General features: G+C 43.0%; 1 protein-coding gene and 1 long non-coding RNA gene across 3 annotated transcripts in view; one reads left to right on the top strand and one right to left on the bottom strand.

The window, feature by feature from the left end:
• The window catches only part of PANX1 (pannexin 1), a 35,529-nt gene extending 23,644 nt beyond the window's left edge, over positions 1–11,885 (bottom strand). Inside the window, exon 1 of one of the 2 annotated variants that reach the window (XM_036923304.2) lies at positions 11,447–11,885. In XM_036923304.2, the coding sequence (XP_036779199.1) occupies positions 11,447–11,627 (181 nt within the window). In that variant the 5' untranslated portion in view covers positions 11,628–11,885. The remainder of the gene's footprint in view (positions 1–11,446) is intronic. The other variant, XM_036923305.2, reaches the window with a different exon arrangement.
• A 119-nt stretch (positions 11,886–12,004) lies between these two features.
• Positions 12,005–20,788, top strand: part of LOC130684857 (uncharacterized) — a 134,167-nt gene continuing 125,383 nt past the window's right edge. Inside the window, exon 1 of the long non-coding RNA XR_008999176.1 lies at positions 12,005–12,567. This is a non-coding gene — a long non-coding RNA (uncharacterized LOC130684857). The remainder of the gene's footprint in view (positions 12,568–20,788) is intronic.

The raw sequence follows: 20,788 nt of genomic DNA on the forward strand, positions 1-20,788 counted from the left end.
AAGCCCCGAGAGCCACTGAGTGTGACCAGTGTGAGTCCTTCCCAAATCAGCTCCAGCACCCTTGGAAGCACCCAGGGCTCTGCATGCTGGCAAAGCAGGAAGGGCCCCACTCTGGGATGGCCCCTGGTAAACTTTTATGAAATATCTGCCCCATACCAAGTACCACAGTGGAGTCTGAGATGTATATGACAGCCCCTGTCCTTAAGTGCACAGTCACTGAGCCCAACTTAACTGCAGTAGCCCCTAACTAGTCCTTCCCTACCTCCAATCTGTTCTTACAAAGTAAGTGAGGTGAGATTTTAAGATGCAAATCTGATCGTTACTTACATCCTGACTTACATCCCTGACTGCTCTGGATGGACTCTAAAATCCAAGCTTCACAAGGCTCTCCATGATCAGACCCTTGCACACCTCTCTAATCTCTTTATACCACTCACTCTGCCCCCTTGCTCAACAAGTCCCAGAACACTGGTGAGAAACCACATCTGTTCTCCCCTAAGAGGCCTCACACATGCTGTTGGATAACTCAGCCCAAGGACCACTTCCTCAGAGAGCCCTCCCCAGTGTCCCCGACTGTGACGCTCCCCACATGGCCTCTGTTCCAAAGGACTTATCTCAGCCAGAATTCTGTACCTCCTGGGAAGCCATCTCCCCTGTCAGGCCGAGAGCTCCCAGGACCAAGTCCGCCTTCGTCACTGATAGGTGCTGGTGCACAGTGCAGTGCTGGCAAGCGTCAAATGAATGAGAACATGAATAAATGGAGACACAAGGTGAAAAAGAATAATTGCCATAAAGCAGAGCACGAACCATCATGCCAGAGTCAGAAGGGTACTGGCGTGCATCCGATAAGTAATTTTAGTCCAATGTCCTCATGTGCAAGGAGTGAAATGGACTCTAAGGTGAAGTACCTTCTGGTCACCTACGATCCACACAGCTGCTCTCACTGTTAAGCAGTGTGATAAAAGCACTCCTTCAGTTCTTCAGTGGGCATCATTTTTCTGTTCCAGTGTTCATGTGATGTGTGCAACAGACCGAGAACATAAAGGCTTAGTGTGTTTACTGAGACTTAAAAGCAATGAAGCTCTACAAGGAAGACTGTCAAGACCGTTGGCCTCTGGACTTTCCTCCCTCCAAGGGACACTGAAGAAGGGATGGAAGGCCAGTCATAGTTACCAGCACCCAGACTCATCTGAGCTGAGCCTCTAGTGCCCATCTGAATGGCACCTAAAGGTGAGTGAGAGCTGGAGAGAAGCGCAAGGAGCCTAGTCTCAGCTTTGCTGACTGCTCACAGTCTTGCATAGTACCATCAGATGGCAGGAGCTTAATGCACACTGGTTTCAGAGTCAGCCAGCAGGTACTGAATACAGACCATGTGTCAGAGCTTTCTCCATGATTATCTCATTTAATAGGTGTCATTATCTGTTTTGAAAATAAGAAAAATCTTGGCCAGACAGGTCAGGTGAACCTCACCAAGCAAGGTACAGCTAAGTAAGAATGTCTATCTTTGCTTTCTGAAAGATTAAAGAACCCTTACACATGCTCATCAAATGTGGAAGAGGTTTAAAAAAATTTAAAGAGACGTTTGAAAGGCATCGTTACATTTCCTAAAAATGATGTTTGCTAGTGTTGCTAGTTGATGAAACTTAAACAGGGAACAGAGGGCTCAGAAGGGAAACTTTTTTTTTAAAGTTAAAAAATAAAAAAAGATAAAAAAGATTTAAGATAGATCAGGGTGGGGTGGAAGGCTGATTTCAAAAGGAAATTGAGACCCAGCAGTCTCTAGGATCAAATACCCCAGGTTAAAAGGCCATGGTAAGTAGCTGGAGGAGAGCGGTTCCTAACACACTGCCAAGCATCATAGCAAAGCCTGGAACTGTCTTGTGACATCCCCATGCAAACACGGACTACTAGCTGACCCAGTGAGATGCCACTTCCATCTAAGAATGGCAAATTGAAAACTGACATAATAAGCAGCAGTAAGGAAGTAGGGAAAGCGCAGCTCCCCTACAATGCTAATAGGATTGTAAGTTGGTTTTCTGGAAGGCAGCTGGAAATACCTTTAAAATTTGGAGTGTGGACACTTAGTGACCCTCTAACTGAACTCCACCCTTAAGTTTAACCCCAGAGCAATGGTTCTCGAAGCATCATCTGGAACCTGAGGTTTTAGGAGGTTTGTGATTTTAAACCTATTTTCACATTAATACTAAATTGTCAGTTGCTTTCTTATTCTCATTCTCTCATGAATGTATACAGTCAGTTTCCAAAAGCTACTGACATGAGATATTGCAACATATGATGGAGAAGCAGAGAGGAGAATGCAGTGATCTTCAATTAAGCCAGACATTAAGGAGATTTGCACAAATGGAAAACAATGCCACTTCTCTGAAGTTTTTGAAGGTATTTTTAAATAAAAACAAGTATATTAACATATAATGGGCTTCTTATTATTTAAAGTTGATGAATTTTTTAAAAATTTTTAAAATGATAAATACCATTAGATATAACCCACACACAAAAGCTCTTTGGAATCCTCAATAAAATTTAAGAATATAAAATGTAAAGAGGTCCTAAGACCAAAAAGTTCTAGAACCACTGCTCTAGAGAAACACGTTTTGCATGAGTAAGCCCATCCAAGGATGTTCACTGAACCACTGTGTATAGTGGAGAAAGTGGAATGAACCTACATGTCCGTTAACAGAATGGTTAAGTGAACTAGGAGACAGTAATACTATGGAAAATTATGCCACACCTAAGAGAATGTGGCAGAGCTACATGCACTGACATGAAAATAACTCCAGGACAGATAGCAGTTATATTAGCAAATTGCAAAGTCCTAATACGAGGCATAATATTTTGTTGTTAAAGACTTAAAAATAATAAAATGCGAATAAAATCATGTTTTTCCATAGGAATATACAGCATAAAAGGATTTACACTAAAGAGTAAGAGTATAGCTGACCCTTGGACAACACAGGTTTGAGCTGTGCAGATTTGCTTATGTGTGGATATTTTCAATAAATACACAGTACCTGTAAGTAAATGTGGATTTCTTTTTTCACATTATCTTTTCATTTTTGATATCTAGTGTTAGTTATATGTGTAACATCTGTGTTTTGTGTTATATACGACTATATTGATGTAAGTACTGACAGATGATTCATTTTGTAAACAAGATATAATCTTAGGGTATTGATAAATACAGTACAGTATTGTAAATGTGTTTTCTCTTTCTTAAGACTTTCTTAGCAACATTTACTTTTCTTTACCTTACTTTATAGGATGAATACAGTACATAGTACACATAATATACCAAACATACATTAACTGACTTTATGTGATCGGTAAGGCTTCAAGTCAACAGTAGGCTATTAGTAGTTAAGTTTTGGGGGAGTCTAAAGTTATACACAGATTTTCAATTGTACAGGGGATCAGCACCCCTAATCCCTGCACTATTCAAGAATCAACTATAGTTGCCTCTGGGAAAGAGACCAAGATTGGGTGTGTCCAAAAAAAAAGGGCAAAGCTTTCATTTTCTCTCACTGTCTGAACTTTAACATGACACGGACATACAGGTATTTGGCAAATTAAAATGATGTACCTGGAAAATTCCATCCATTGCCACACCAGCAGCATGGCAGGGGGACCGACCAGAGCTGGTGCAGTGACTAGCATCTCAAGGCAATCTTACTGCCCACAGCCTCTCATCAGCTAAAACAATGAATCCAAGTACAGCCTATTCATCCTTTATCCTGAATATATTCACCACTTCCCAAACCAATTTGGAAGCTGCAATATTTCTCAAAGCATTTCCACTTTATTTAGCCCATGTGAATCTGGTACAACTCCCTGCCACCACAAAGACAGTAGTAAGGGCAGTGATCTAAATGAAAAGAAAACCTTCATGACATGCCAAAATGTAGACATAGTGGTTCTCATAACTATTAAAAAGGTCCAATAACTGGATAACTTGACAAGTTTCTAATAAGGACCTCCTGATAATGAACCTCTTCTTCTAATTCAGTGATATTTTAAATATTTAATGTACTGCAAGGAATTTATACCTAAAGATGCAACAATTTGTGCTTGGCAAGTCAGTCAGTCACTTTGACCCCTGAGCTTCAGTTTGCTTGCTTGTGGCTCCAATATTCTATGACTTACTTAATTAACTCAGGTTTCTCCTTGCATCCAGACACAAGCCAGTATGAAAGCAGTAACAGAATGGTCTGGTATTTTATGAGAATTAGTAGACCAGTGGAATAATACACATAGCCCTAAAATAGACTCACTCGCATAAGAATTTACTACAAGATAAGGAAATCATCATAGATCAATGGATAAGGAATGGGTTCCTCAATAAATAACAATGGGGGAATTATCAGCTAGAGTCTTGATTTACACCATCAAAAGAACAAAACAGAATGAAGAGGTGAATGTTTAAATAAAATTGTTGGAGATAATTAGAAAAAAATGGGCATTTAACTCCTAAAGATGAGCTACATCAATCTAATCATAACAGAATTGAAGAAATAAAAAAATAAAAGATGGACAGTTTTGATGTTTTAAAATAACTTCCACTCATCAAAATGTACCATAACCATAATTCAAAGGTAACTGACAACTGGGAAGGAAAGTATCAGCAATAAAGTACAACGAAAAAGTATATGAAACTACATTATTTGCATATAATAAAATCCAACATGGAGAGACCAACATCTCCTTTGAAAGATAAACAAAAGACAAAATCCATGGAATTATATAAATGGTAAAAATACACAGGGAAAAATGTTCACAGTGATTAAATAAATGCCACTTAAAACAACAGTATACTGTTATTCATCTATTAAACATAATCACTGAATGCTGCTGATGCTGGTCAGAAGGGCACTCTCCTAACTGCTGGTGGGAGTGTCGATGGAAGAATCCTTCTGGAAGGCAACCCACCACGCAAATCAGGAGTCCTGGAAATGTTCGTACACTTTGACCTCATAATTAGACTTACACAATTTACTGAAATACTGAGATCTTCATAGTGAAGAGGTTTGTGTTCAGGTGTGTTCTTCACAATGCTATTTTTATTAGCCAGAAAACTATGGAAGGGTTAAATTTTGATATACCTATTCAACATGCAATTTCATAGCCTACAAAAGTAAGTTTACAAGATTTAAAAACATGGTAAAATAGCCCAGATTTAGTGTTTGGTTTTTAAAAGTAGAATACCAGTTGTCAGTTATGTTATGTATATATAACAAAGTCTGGGGGGAAATACACCAAGATCTGACAGTGGTTATCTCAGGTGATGGAATTACAGCTGTTTTCTCTTCCTCATTTTTCCTTATTTTCTACAGTAAGCCTTATCTTTAAAAACAGATAAATATGTACAAATACGGTACAGAAAAGGAGCGCAAGCTTCAGAGAGAATGAATCATGGAAATGAGAAGAACCCTCCTTCCCCCCCATCCACACCTTGTACCCCACACAGAGCCAGGCTTGCCTTAGTACCATACAGATTTTTCTAGGTCCCTTCTCCCTGGCAACCTACATCTCCACGCTGCCCTCAGTGACCCAAAGGCACACGGCTGTGCCCGCCTCACTCAGCCAAGACACAATGCTCCGAAAGTGCCTCCCCTTCTCCACTCTGAACCGAACTCACTGTCTCAGGGGTTTGAGGAAAAAGCAATCCAAGAAAGCAATCTGCAGAGGAAGGGTAGTGCTTCCAAGTTTTTTTTAAGGATGTTGCTAAACCAAATTTAATTCCAAGATGTGTGTGCAGTTTTTGCTGGGGGTGAGAATTCCATCTATTTTGAAAGAATAGATTTTTTTCCACAGCCTCATTTTCTTTTCTTCCTTTTTTTGTGGAGGGATGGAAGACACAGAGAAAGGGGTTAGTAAATAACTAAATATGGATCTTCTAATTTACTGGTTCTCGAAGTCAGGGAAGAGTACTCACTGAAACAGAACAGATACTATTTGGGTAAGTTCTAGTATATTTTAAAAATTGATCTCATCATTACTAAATGGTTGCATATTACCTGTCAATTCCTATTATTTCCTCTATTATCTATTACTATTATTCTAGTCTGCTGCAGTAACACTTTAAACACATAGGGTTTTAAATATTTTTGATGGTATTTTTTAACACTAATTCTAGCTAAAGATACACAGAATTGCATTCTGTTAATTTACACACTCTACTGAATGCTTACTGTCTATCAATTGTTGTGCTGGAAGATATGGACAGAGCAGTCAAAGGGACAGAAGACAGATGGTCCTTGCCCCCAATGAACTTAGTCTGGTGGGAGACAGCATTCAACAAACACTTATATAAATAATTACCTAACTGCAACTTGTGAAATATTAGGAAGGAAAGTTGTAGTGTGTTAATGAGAACACATCAGGAATACAACTAAAGTTACCCCTGAAAGAAGCTATTTCTTTAAAACCAGGAGCACATCAACCTGCCTCTTACAATCTTCTGACAGAGTCACAGTTAGAGGGAGGAAGTTAAAGGTGGAAGGTAGATAAGGCAACTTTTTTTCCTACTTATTTGAAACAAGAACGCAGGAATGCAAAACTATCCTGGAAAATGATTTCATCCTTCTGGAAACTGATACTGGTCTCCTTTCAATGTTGGGAGGGGAAGAGTGTTTACAAAGATTTATGTACAAAAAAGCCTTATGGGTAAGAGTAGAATATTTCAAAGAACCTAAATGTACATCAGTTGGGGAGTGCTTACGTGAATTATAATATACTACGCTACAGAATATTATTCTTCCTGCCTATTAAAAAACAGTGAGGTCACACCTATGTGCTGACATGCGATGCTCTCCAAAACATATTAAATGGGAAAATGCAAACCGCTATGGTATGACTCGATTTGATTTTTTAAAATTGTTATATTAATACAGAGAAAGGGGACTTATAGGCTGTATAAAATGTCCACAGTGGTTACCTCTAGCACATGGTAAAGGAGGTTTATGAATCCTTTAGGTACAATAAAAATCCAAAATGTGTTAACAAAGAAAAACATGTACACATCAGTAGCCTCTCTGGGTAGCAGGCATCTTTCTGGAAGGGGACCAGGAGCTCACTTGGAGATTTGGGTTTAAGGGTGAGTTGAGGATATGCTGTATGGAGCATATGTTCTGAGACCCTCAGTGTTAGCCCATTCTTACAGACACCCCTGAAAAGAATCCATCAATCACCGTTGACACCTAGTACAAGCTGCAAAGTGGCCTGAACATATTCCCAAAGATGAGCCTAAATTCAGCCACAACTGAGCAGATGACTTCAGCCACCAGGCTGCCAACTCGGTTGGAGGAAACAGAAGGAGGACTGTGAGCTAATAGTGTTGGAAGCAGCTGCAGTTATAAATGTCCTTTGGTTCACTGGAGCTGGCATGCCTGCCCTGTAGTGACAGCAGCAGAGCAGGGCTAACCCGGAGGGACCAAGGCCTCTGCCTAGAACTGTGGCTACCCACTAGGAAGGCAACAGGGAGAGAAAGCTCCCTGGGCAGACAAGATACCCTGTCCCAGGGGTCCACTGGCTGCCCCCACAGCTCATCTTGTCCAGCCAGCCTGGCTGGGGCAAGACACATCCTGGCAGGAGATGGGGTCTCAGAGGCATCAGGGAATCAAAGTAATCCCCAAGGGGCAGCTCGGCCTCAGGCCCTCCGTGGCTCTATAGGGTTCTCCACACAGTTGTCAAGCAGCTATTTCCTAAATCTCCCTCTCTCCCTTCCCCCAACCTCTCTCTTCGTGTGTGTGTGTGTGTGTGTGTGTGTATGTGTGTGTGTGTGTGTGTGTGTGTCTCTCCCTTCCCCCAACCTCTCTCTTCGTGTGTGTGTGTGTGTGTGTGTGTGTGTGTGTGTGTGTGTGTACATCTATCTCAGGGTGAAATGTGTTACCTGTCGAGGCATCTGGGGACAGATGGCCCAGGCAGGGTCTGCCCCTCTTTTCTGAGAGGAGCCCAGAGTGTTGAACTAGTGAGAAAATGGGCCAAAGACTCAGCAGAAGCCTTTACTGTGATGCCCAGTACGTTTTATCTACAAGGACATTCTCGCTCTGACCTCTGACACACCATCCTCCATAAACACATGCAGGACCCTCTCTTAATTCTAAAAAAGTCTATGCAAATTTTCAGATTTACTGGGATCTTTTCTTTAAAGTAAAAATGTTTCCCTAAAGTAAAAACTGTCACCCAGTTATAACTAGGATACTGCCGTACAGAATACCAGTTCATGGATAATTTCATTTTCAGAAACTGGAAAATAAAATTTATTTAATGCTTGAGAGAATTTTATATCACAATTGCTAAATTTTTGTATATACTAGTGTATCAATACAAGGGGGAAAGAAGAAAATTGATCTGTGTAACATTAGAGGTGATTTTCTCATTTCCAATTTTATGGGAAGACAATGAGATTTACAGCTCCCTCTTCCCTATGAAACCCTGTCTAGGCTGACCTGATCCCCACTTCTCTGTCTGACTGCACGTCAACTCCCATGGCCATACCCTGTCTCACACTTCCTGTCTCGGCTCACACTACTCCATATACTTGGAATCCTGCCTCTTCAATTCAAACTCTTCTCTACCCAGAAGCCCTGGCTGTTCCTGTGAGTCAGAAGCACCCCCTCCCTCTGCTTTTCACTGCACCTGGCTTTAGTACACACCTCTGACACTGCCCAGGTTCCTTGAATCCTGTATGAGGAGGGTTATGCATACATCTTCTCTGCTCAATCCTGCTTCCTGCAGGAAGCCTGATCGCGCTTCTCTGTCTTACCTGTGTGTGACACCCGATTGCCAAGAACAGTACCATGTATAATAACTGTGTAATGCCAACAGCTATTACCTCTCATTCACTCAACAAACGTTATACAGCAGTTTCAATGTGCCATGCAAGAACCAGTTTCTGTGGATCAATACAAGATGAAGAATCTGGTAGGTGAGACACTCATATGACAGGTTATAATGCAATGTGTGAAGTACGACAAGAAAGAGGATTCCAGGCACCAGAGAGGCAGGGAGTACTTCTCAGGGGAGGGAGGATGAAGCCATGTTTTACGTTTGCAGACCCATCTCACATTCCTTCTGGGGTCAGTGCTCACGGAAAGAAGTGGTGGGCAAAGTGCCTGCCTGCCCCACTAAAATTACTCTTCTCTCTCTTCACTGTTGCTGTTCTCTTTATTGTTTTGCTTGTGTTTTTGAACAAAAGCTGAATTTGCACAAAACTAAATGCTGCAGGATGTGACACCATTGTACCATTTCCATGTACTAATTTATGTACCTCTCCTCTCCTCTCTAAAGTCTTTCTTCTGGCTTTATCTAATGTGTACCAACCTGATAGGTCTCCCCTGGTCCTGCTGGCTTCATCCCCCATGCCTGTCCTCTCCAAGGAAGTCCTGAAGCACTTGAGAAGACATGGGAGTCTGTTTACAGCTTCACCTGAGACCCTGCCACCCTTCACCTGCCCAGTGCTTAGAGCTGGGTACTCTTTTCACTGAATCACACCATGCTCAATGATGTTACCTGCCAGTACATCTGACCTGGAGCCCATCTGGGTGATAATTCCCTGAAGGCAGGAGAGAACCATGCCTCAAATGCCTTTCATGGGCCCCTCAACACACAGCAGACGCTGACTCCTGCTGGGTAAACTGACACCCAATACCAGCCAAATGGCTCTCAGACAGTCCATCAGTTTGGATGTGTCTAGAGCACTACTGGAGCAGGTGCCTTAGGAGTCCCTCTAACATGTGGGCTTAAGGTGAAGTTTGACTACAGAAGGGAACCAATTTCTCGCTCTTGTCACCAGATGCCCAAGGAGAGGGTTGCTCCTCCATGACAGGGACCATGTTCCATTCACTCACCAGGTCCAGCCCACAGCTAGTACTCAAGGAATATTTGGTGAAGGGAGAGTTATCTCCAGGACCCATGCCACTTGAAGGTTTTCCTTTCTACTGGAAGCCTCAACTCCTGGCCATCAGGCGGAAGGGAACCCGATGGCTATGCCTGCCCAAAGACAAGGAAAACTGAGCACGTACTTTCCACAATGGGCTTGGCAACTTCCTGCAAAGCTGAACAACTTAATGTTGTAAATCACAAAATTAAACTCAGGGTAACCCTTTTTCTAACTAACTCTTCCTTGAAGTTCATTATTTCCGTCACCACCACCATCCTCCAGTCACCCAGGCCTGCAGTTTTCGACAACTCCAAGCAGTCTCTGCCCTTCATGGTCTATTAAAAACTAGAGAACAAGGGCTGCTTATAGCTCCTCGATCTCTCAGAAATCACGCCTTCCTACCCTTTGCCTTTCAGTCTTGGCCTTCCCAGCTCTAACTCCCATCTTCACAGACTGTACCTGCTGCTATCATCACACCATTACTTATGAAGTGCTGTTTCCAACTGGTCCATCCTCTGCCCAAATTATTTCACACTTTTTAAACCATCAAGTCTGTACTCCTCTGTTCTCACCGACCCAGGCCCCTGTCCACTCCTATTCCAGCAACCCTGAAAAATCACCCTGCTTCAGCTAGGACAGTCATTGTCTCTCTCTGAGGACATGTAACATCCTCTGCCACCTCACAATCTTGGCAAAGGCCTCACCTCTGCTCCAAATCCCACACACATTCTAGGGCTCAGCGCCAGCCCACCCCCTCGTATAAACTTTCCCCAAGGCCCAGCCCCTCTGGCCTTTCCCTTTCTCCCCACAGAACTGTCTCCAGCTGTCATGCACTGCCTTCCTATTGACTCATAAACGCTGTCTCCTGTGGCGAAAGTCAGAACAGCTGCTGAGGAAGACTAGACACTTATGAGCCATGTGATCCTACCCAAACCATCAGACTTCTGAATCTCCCAGAACTGTTACGGATGGTCAGATGAGAAGTCACATGAAAAGGTCTTGTCCCTCTCACATTCATAATAAACCCATCCAGGTGGAACATTTTGGTATCCCTCTAAGGTGCCAAGTGCAGTTATTTCCCATCCACATCCCTGCAGAGCTAAAGTCTCAGTATCAGTTGAACAGAGAATACACTTTTCCTGGAGCACTTTACACCCTCCATTTAGCCACTCAGGAGCTTCTCTGGTACAAGGTTTTAGATGACTGCACACATGTGGAGGGAGAAGGGTGGGACACAATTGGTTCTTGGCAAATCTGGCGACAAGGGTGCTGGTCCTACGAGGGGGACGTGAACGTTAAGTCACAGTCGGGATCAGTGGGGAGCAGAGGACAGAGAACGGAGGTGCACAGATGCGAGCAAGGCCTACAGGGGTATGAATGAAGCACGTGGACAACAAAGAATGCTTCAGAGAACAAACTGGGGCTGCCTTTCTTTCCAGCGTTCACGCTCATCGCAGCTTCAAGCACTGCCGGGGAGCACAGTAAAATCATTTCTCCCCAGACCCGGACACCTCTGATCACACCAACCTCACCCGCCAGCCCGGGCCTTACCGATCGAGATTTCCTGCGCGAAGGCCAGCGAGATGAGCAGCAGAGGCAGTCCCACGGCGATGCACGTGACCATCTTGTCCACGGCCAGCTCCAGCCGCAGCCCCTTGAACTTGGGCTCCGAAGGCTCCTTCAGCAAGAAGTCCGAGAACACGTACTCGGTGGCCAGGTGGGCAATGGCCATGGCTGCGGCACCAGCAGGCCCGGGTACCGCCAGCGTCGGGAGAGCTGCGCGGCGCCTTCACTCCGTCATCAGCCAGGCCCGCGGCTTTCGGTTTCCCTTTGTCGGTTCCCCAGTTGCTTCCACATCCCACCAGCCTTTGTGTCGGGGAGCCCCCGGCACCGACGATGCGCGGCGACGCGGTTTCCAGAGCTGGGCGCCCGGGCACGCGAGCCTAGCGCTCGCTCCCCTGCGGCGGGCCGGGCGCGCCCCCGAACCGGGCCTTCCCCTCCCCCGGACCTGCCCCTTTTCCGTCCCCGGCCAGCCACGCCCCCGCCCCCGCCCCACACAGGCCGCGCGCGCGCGCGCGCCTCCCGTGCTCCGCGACTCCCTGACGCGCCCACGGGCGCGAAAATCAACCAGCTCCCTAAGCGCTTCTTGGTCTCTGCGAAATTGCCTTCGGGCCGGCCCGGGCGCTTCTCCGGAACGACGTGGGGCCGAATACCCAGGGGCGAGGAGTTTCCGGGCGGCGGGGACGCGGGGCGAGATGGGCGCGGCTGCATCCCTCGGCGCTGGGAGCTACCCATCCAGATACCTCGGAGAATTCTCGCGCCTCCCATACTCATCTTCCCCGCTTCCTGGCTCCCGGGATTTTTGAAATCATTTCTGAAAGGGCCCCCTTGTACGCCCATCCCCAACATTTCTGTTTCGTGGCATCGAAAGGAGCAACAAACGTTTCCGAGAGCAACGGTGCCATAAAAGCCTGTGGAGCTGGGTGGACTGAGCGAGTGTGAAGAGAAGACCCCGGACCCTTTCGGGAGCCCTGCAGGACAGGGAGGCGCGCGGTCCGTGGTGAGCCCTGCGTGTGACAAGGTCTCAGGCTAAAATGATCGCTGTTTGGTCTGCGCTTCTGCTCCTGCTTTTCCAAGCGGAGAGCCTTGGTCCAGGAGCCAGCAGTCCGCTGGTGAGTGGGTTTGTGGGGGCTGAGGAGAGCTGCTGCTGAACCACTTTCAGAGAGTGAAGGACGAGAAATAGGGGGAGATGCTCTAAACAGCTCCGTTTGGAGCAGACAGGACCTTTAAGCGTGTGGGCTCCTTGGGGCTGGGCTGCGCTTCCCTATCTACTCTTTGTACGCGGGTGGGTCCTTTGCACGCAGGCCTCCTCTAAATTCCCTCAACTCGCACGTGTACATCTCCACCCTGGCCTGTCCTCTGACCTCTTAGCCAACGGTTTATACAAACCTCCACGTGGATCGCTCACAGGACTTCAGACTCATAATGGCCAGGACTGCGACCCTCATCTTCCTCTCAGCCTGAACTGCAGTCTTATCTGTCTTGCCAAATGCACTACCATCCACCCATACAACCAAGCCAGACACCGGGAATGCAGTCTTTACTGTCTCCATCTCTCCTAGCTAGCTGCCATACTCAATTTCCAAATTCTCTTGCCTATCTCTCCTAAAAATAGACAATCTGATTGTTTTTTTATTAAGATATCATTGATATACACTCTTATGAAGGTTTCACATGAAAAACATTATGGTTACTACATTCACCATATTATCAAGTCCCCCCATCCCGCACTGCAGTCACTGTCCATCAGTGTAACAAGATGCCACAGAGCCACTGCTTGACTTCTCTGTGCTACACTGTCTTCCCTGTGATCCCCCCCCACACCATGTGTACCAATCATAATACCCCTCAATCCCCTTCTCCCTCCCTCCTGACGCACCTTCCCCCCCCCCCCTTTGGTAATCGGTAGTCCCTTCTTGGAGTCTGAGTAGGCTGCTGTTTTGTTCCTTCAGTTTTGCTTCGCTGATACACTCCACAAATGAGGGAAATCATTTGGCACTTGTCTTTCTCCACCTGGCTTATTTCACTGAGCATAATATCCTCCTGCTCCATCCGTGTTGTTGCAAATTCTAGGATTTCTTTCTTTCTTACGGCTGAATGGTATTCCATTGTGTATATGTACCACATGTTCTTTATCCATTCATCTGCTGATGAACACTTAGGTTGCTTCCATATCTTGGCTATTGTAAAAAGTGCTGCAATAAACATAGGGGTGCATATGTCTTTTTGAATCTGAGAAGTTGTATCCTTTGGGTAAATTCCAAGGAATGGAATTCCCGGGTCAAATGGTATTTCTATTTTTAGTTTTTTGAGGAGCCTCCATATTGCTTTCCACAATGATAGAACTAGCTTACACTCCCACCAGCAGTGTAGGAGGGTTCCCCTTTCTCCACATCCTTGCCAGCATTTGTTGTTTTTAGTCTTTTCGATTCTGGCCATCCTTACTGGTGTGAGGTGATATCTCACTGTGGTTTTAATTTGCACTTCCCTGATGATAAGTGATGTGGAGCATCTTTTCATGTATCTGTTGGCCATATGAATTTCTTCTTTGGATAACTGTCTCTTCATATCCTCTGCCTATTTTTCAATCGGGTTATTTGCTTTTTGGGTGTTGAGGCATGTAAGTTCTTTATATATTTTGGATGTTAACCCCTTGTGAGATACGTCATATACAAATATATTCTCCCATACTGTAGGATGCTTTTTTGTTCTGTTGATGATGTTCTTTGCCATACAGAAACTTTTTAGTTTGATGTAGTCCCATGAGTTCATTTTTGCTTTGTTTCCCTTGCTTGATCAGATGCATTCAGGAAGAAGTTGCTCATGCTTATATTCAGGAGATTTTTGCCTATGTTATCTTCTAAGAGTTGTATGGTTTCATGACTTACATTCAGGTCTTTGTTCCTTTTCAAGTTTACTTTTGTGTATGGGTTAAACAATAATCCAGTTTCATTCTCTTGAATGTAGCTGTCCAGGTTTGCCAACACCAGTTGTTGAAAAGGCTGTTGTTTCCCAATGTATATCCATGGCTCCTGTATTGTATATTAATTGACCATTTATTCTTGGGTTTATATCTGGGCTCTCCATCCTGTTCTATTGATATATGGGTCTGTTTTTGTGCCAGTACCAAATTGACTTGATTACTGTGGCTTTGTAGTAGAGCTTGAAGTCGGGGAGCGTAATTCCCCCAGCTTTATTCTTCATACTCAGGATTGCTTTGGCTATTTGGCGTCTTTTGTGATTCCATATGAATTTTAGAACTATTTGCTCTAGTTCATTGAAAAATGCCATTGGTATTTTGATAGGAATTACATTGAATCTGTAGATTGCTTTAGGCAGGATGGCCATTTTGACAATATTAAATCTTCCTATCCATGAGCACAGGATGTGTTTCCATTTATTGGTGTCTTCTTTAATTTCTTTCATGAGTGTCCTGTAGTTTTCAGACTGTAGGTCTTTCACTTGCTTGGTTAGGCTTATTCCTAGGTATTTTATTCTTTTTGATGCAATTGTGAATGGAATTGTTTTCCTGATTTCTCTTCCTCCTAGTTCATCATTAATGTATAGGAATGCAACAGATTTCTGTATATTAATTTTGTATCCTGCAACTTTGCTGAATTCAGTTATTAGTTCTAGTAGTTTTGGGGTGGATTCTTTAGGGTTTTTTGTGAACAATATCATGTCATCTACAAACAATGACAGTTTAACTCCTTTACTAATCTGGATGCCTTTTATTTCTTTGTGTTGTCTGATTGCCATGGCTAAGACCTCCAGAACTAAAGTGGGGAGAGTGGACATCCTTGTCTTCTTCCCGATCTTAAAAGAAAAGCTTTCACCTTATCACTGTTAAGTATGATGTTGGCTGTGGGTTTGTCATATATGGCCTTCGTTATGTTGAGGTAATTGCCCTCTATACCCATTTTGTTGAGCGTTTTTATCAAGAATGGATGTTGAATTTTGTCAAATGCTTTTTCAGCATCTATGGAGATGATCATTTGGTTTTTGTCCTTTTTGTTGATGTGGTGGATGATGTTGATGGATTTTCAAATATTGTACCATCCTTGCATTCCTGGAATAAATCCTACTTGATCATGATGGATGATCTTTTTGATGTATATTTTTGAATTCAGTTTGCTAATATTTTGTTGAGTATTTTTGCATCTAGGTTCATCAGGAATATTGGTCTGTAATTTTCTTTTTTTGTGGTGTCTTTTCCTGGTTTTGGTATTGTGTGATGCTGGCCTCATAGAATGAGTTTGGAAGTATTCCCTCCTCTTCTACTTTTTGGAAAACTTTAAGGAGGATGGATAGTAGGTCTTCACTAAATGTTTGATAAAATTCAGTGTTGAAGCCATCTGGTCCAGGTGTTTTTGTTCTCAGGTAGTTTTTTGATTACCAGTTCAATTTTGTTGCTGGTAATTGGTGTGTTCAAATTTTCTGTTTCTTCCTTGGTCAACCTTGGAAGGTTGTATTTTTCTAGAAAGTTGTCCATTTCTTCTAGGTTATCCAGTTTGTTACCATATAATTTTTCATAGTATTCTCTAATAATTCTTTGTATTTCTGTGGTGTCTGTAGTGATTTTTCCTTTCTCATTTCTGATTTTGTTTATGGGTGTAGACTCTCTTTTTTTTCTTAATAAGTCTGGTTATGAGTTTGTCTATTTTGTTTATTTTCTTGAAGAACCAGGCTCCTGCTTTCATTGATTCTCTCTATTGTTTTATTCTTCTCGATTTTATTTATTTCTGCTTTAATCTTTATTATGTCCCTCCTTCTACTGACTTTGGGCCTTATTTGTTCTTCTTTTTCTAGTTTCATTAATTGTGAGTTTAGACTGTCCATATGGGATTGTTCTTCATTCCTGAGGTAGGCCTGTATTACAATATACTTTCCTCTCAGCACGGCTTTCTCTGTGTCCCACAGATTTTGCAGTGTTGAGTTATTATTGTCATTTGTCTCCATATATTGCTTGATCTCTGTTTTTTATTTGTCATTAATCTGTTGATTATTTAGGATTATGTTGTGAAGCCTCCATTTTTTTGTGGGTTTTTTTGTTTTCTTTGCGTAATTTATTTCTAGTTTCATATCTTTGTGGTCTGTGAGCTGGTTGGTACAATTTCAATGTTTTTGATTTTACTGAGGCTCTTTTTGTGGACTAGTATATGATCTATTTTTGAAAATGTTCTATGTGCACTTGAGAAGAATGTGTATCCTGCTGGTTTTGGTTGGGGTGTTCTGTAGATGTCTCCTAGGTCCATCTATTCTAATGTGTTGTTCAGTGTCTCTGTCTCCTTACTTATTTTCTGTCTGGTTGAACTGTCCTTTGGAATGAGTGGTGTGTTGAAGTCTCCTAAAATGAATGTTTTGCTTTCTATTTCCCTCTTTAATTCTGTTAGCATTTGTTTCACATATGTAGGTGCTCCTGTGTTGGGTGCATAGATATTTATAATGGTTATATCTTCTTGTTGGACTGACCCCTTTATCACTATGTAATGTCCTTCTTTGTTTCTTGTTACTTTCTTTTTTTGAAGTCTATTTTGTCTGATATAAGTACTGCAACTCCTGCTTTTTTCTCCCTATTAGTTGCATGAAATATCTTTTTCCATCCCTTCACTTTTAGTCTGTGCATGTCCTTGGGTTTGAAGTGAGTCTCTTGTAGACAGCATATAGACAGGTCTTGTTTTTTTTTTATCAATTCAGTGACTCTATGTCTTTTGAGTGGTACATTCAGACCATTTACATTTAGGGTGATTATCGATAGGTATGTACTTACTGCCGTTGCAGGCTTTGGACTCGTGGTTACCAAAGCTTCAAGGGTAGCTTCTTTACTATCTAACTGTCTAACTTTAACTCACTTATTATGCTATTATAAACACAGTCTGATGATTCTTTATTTCTCTCCCTTCTTATTCTTCCTCCTCCATTCTTTATATTTTAGGTATTTTATTCTGTACTCTTTTGTGTTTCCCTTAACTGTTTTTGTGGATAGCTGATTTTATTTTTGCCTTTAGTTAGTATTTAGTCGGTCTGCTTTCTTTGCTGTGATTTTATTTTCTCTGGTGACATCTATTTAGCTTTAGGAGTACTTCCATCTAGAGCAGTCCCTTTAACATACTGTGTAGAGGTGGTTTGTGGGAGGCAAATTCCCTCAACTTTTGCTTATCTGGAAATTGTTTAATTCCTCCTTCAAATTTAAATGATAATCTTGCCAGAGAGAGTATTCTTGGTTTGAGGCCCTTCTGCTTCATGCATTAAATATATCATGCCACTCCCTTCTGGCCTGTAAGGTTTCTGTTGAGAAGTCTGATGATAGCCTGATGGGTTTTCCTTTGTAGGTGACCTTTTTCTCTCTCTGGCTGCTTTTAATACTCTGTCTTTGTCCTTGATATTTGCCATTTTAATTACTATATGTCTTGGTGTTGTCTTCCTTGGGTCCCTTGTGTTGGGAGATCTGTGCACCTCCATGGCCTAAGGGACTATGTCCTTCTCCAGATTGGGGAAGTTTTCAGCAGTTACCTCCTCAAAGACATTTTCTATCCCCCTTTCTCTGTCTTCTGGTATCCTTATAATGTGAATATTGTTCCATTCGGATTGGTCACACAGTTCTCTCAATATTCTTTCATCCCTAGAGATCTTTTTTTCTCTCTGTGCTTCAGCTTCTTTGTATTCCTGTTCTCTAATTTCTATTTCATTTACAGTCCCCTCTATTTCATCTAGTCTGCTTTCAAATCCCTCCATTTATGTTTCATTTCAGATACTATATACTATATTCTTGAATGTTTGTATCTCATTCCTGAATTTGTCCCTTAGCTCTTGAATATTTTTCTGTACCACCAAGAGCATGTTTATGAATTTTATTTTGAAATCTCAGGAAGATTGATGAGTTCAGTTTCACTTGGCCCTCTTTCTGGTGTTTGTGGGATTTTGGTTTGAACCAGTTTCCTTTAACATTTCATATTTTCATGTAGCACCCTCTAGTGCCCAGAAGCTCTACTCTCTGGAGCTGCTCGGTCTCTGGAGTGATGACAGGAGTCACAGGGGATCAGCGATGGTGCTTTTTGGGAGGAAAGAGGTCCTTCCTTTTTCCTGGCCGCAGTGCCTGTCTCCACTGCCAGGGCCAGTGGGTCAAGTTCACAGAGAGAAGCCTCTATGCTTTGTACTTGTAGCTGCCATTGGCAGGGCTGCCTTCTGACTGTCCTGGCACAATAGCAGGGGCATCTGGTTTGCGAGCTGGTGCTGGCTGGGAGGAAGGTGCAGCAGGCTGCATATCATGGTGGGGGGGCCTTAGAGCTTGTAGCTAGCCAGGGGGATGGAGCGCCTGAAGATAGTTTAAGCTCCCAATCTGCTGGGCAGAGTGCGCCCGGACAATTTTGTCCACTGTTTTTTTCTCCTGAGCAGCAAGCTCTGTGCAATCCTTGCCCCTTTAGCAGCCCTGTCTCTGTTAAAAGTCTCTCAGACTGCCCGACTTTCTTTCATCCCCGAGTGGCCAGATGTGGATCCCTGTTTTCGTCAAGTGGCTGAAATCTCCATCTCTCCAAGTATTCTGACTGACTTAGCTTTCAACCCCACTAATCTCCAGAGCACCATGTAATGTAGGTTCGTGCTCCCAGAGCATATCTCCAGTGCTGGGTGTTCAGCAGTCCTAGGCCTCCGCCCCTTCCCCGCTCCATTTCTCTTCCTCCCTCTGTTGAGCTGGGGTGGGGGAAGGGCTTGGGTCCCTCTGTATCACAGCTTTGGTATGTTACCCTTTTCCTTGAGGTCTGCTGGTTTCCCCGGGTATAGACAGTCCACTGCAGACTTTTTTCCTGTTGCTCTTTCAGGATTTGATGTATTTGCTATATTTTCATATTATATGTGGTTTTGGGAGGAGGTTTCTCTCTCACCTGTCATGCCACCATCTTTAATCTTTTTCTATTCAGATTAATTTTTACCTAGAATCCATTTTCTGTTCCAGGATCCCATCCAGTATATAAAACCATTATATTTAACTGTCATGTCTTCTTAGCCTCTTTTAGCCATGACAATTTCTTAGACTTGCCTTATTTTTTATGACACTGTTTTTTTATAATTGTAAGGTGCATTTATGGATTGAACAGCACACATCTACCAAGTCATCCCCACCCCTTGCCCCAGTGTCATTTGCCAAAACAGTTTGGGACTCACAACCGCTGATCCACAACTATTTGTTTGTTTGAAACCTTTGACATTTGACATTTGAATCTGTCTGAGACCTTTTACAATGAAAACAATCAAAGTCAAAATAGTCAGGCCCACTATACTGTCTGTTCTGTTTCAGTATTTTTTTATTCAAGCAATATTTGCTAGACAACTATTATATATTTGTACTATAGTCTGTGCTAGGGATACAGAAATGAACAAAACATATCTCCAGTCCTTTCCTCCATGGAGCCTACATTCCAGTCAAAGAGGCAGGAAAAAAACAAACTAGCAAACGTATAAAATGATTCTGTCTTGTATTAGAGCTGCAAAGGAGAAAAATGGAGATAGGAAATAACAGGGTGTGGCACCTGCCTTAGGGAGGGCAGTCCAGGGACCTCAAAGCTGAACTAGGAAAGGTAGGAAAGGGGGTGAAGGTGCTGGAGAGGACAGGCATTCCAGGCCTAGAGAGCAGCATGTGCAAAGGCCCTTAGGCAAAAAAGGAGTAGTGAAGAACTGGAGAAGAGCTGGAGCAGAGAAGAGTCAGAGATGAAGTTGGAGAGGCAGGCCTGGATCAGATCATGCTGGGCCTTATAGACTAAGTAACGAGTTTGGGTGTTGCTAAAAGTTAAGTGGAAGGACATTAAAGGCTCTTGAGCAGGGAGGGGACATGATCAGATTTGGAAGGACACTGCTGCAGCTCTCGAGTGGTTAGAAGGAGTGGGCGTTGCAGTGGACAGGTTGGTTAGGGGACTGAGGTAGTGATCCTGCTTGAGCATGATTTGTGGTCTGCAGCCTAAGGAGAAACTCATGGTTCATTTATTATTAATTAAATAATTAATAGTAATTAATTATCAATGTGTTCACATAAAGATGGTTTTCAGATCCATGAGATTGGGTGAAATAACCTATGGAGAAGGCTGTATGTAACAAAGTATCAAAAACTTAGCACATGTTTATTGTCTAACAGTTCTGGAAGTCTGAAGTCCAGAATCAGTGTCACTGAAATAGATCAAGGAGCCAAACAAGCTCCCTCCAGAGGCCCTAGGGGAGAACCTGCTCTCTTGCTTTCTAGCTTTTAGAGCAGCATTCTTTGGCTTGTGGCCTCTTCATCCATCTCCAAAAGCAGTAGCAGAGCACCTTACTTCAGTTGTCACACTGCCTTTTGTAGTCAAATCT

The sequence above is a fragment of the Manis pentadactyla genome, chromosome 9 (genome assembly GCF_030020395.1).
Source record: "Manis pentadactyla isolate mManPen7 chromosome 9, mManPen7.hap1, whole genome shotgun sequence".
Lineage (NCBI taxonomy): Eukaryota > Metazoa > Chordata > Mammalia > Pholidota > Manidae > Manis > Manis pentadactyla.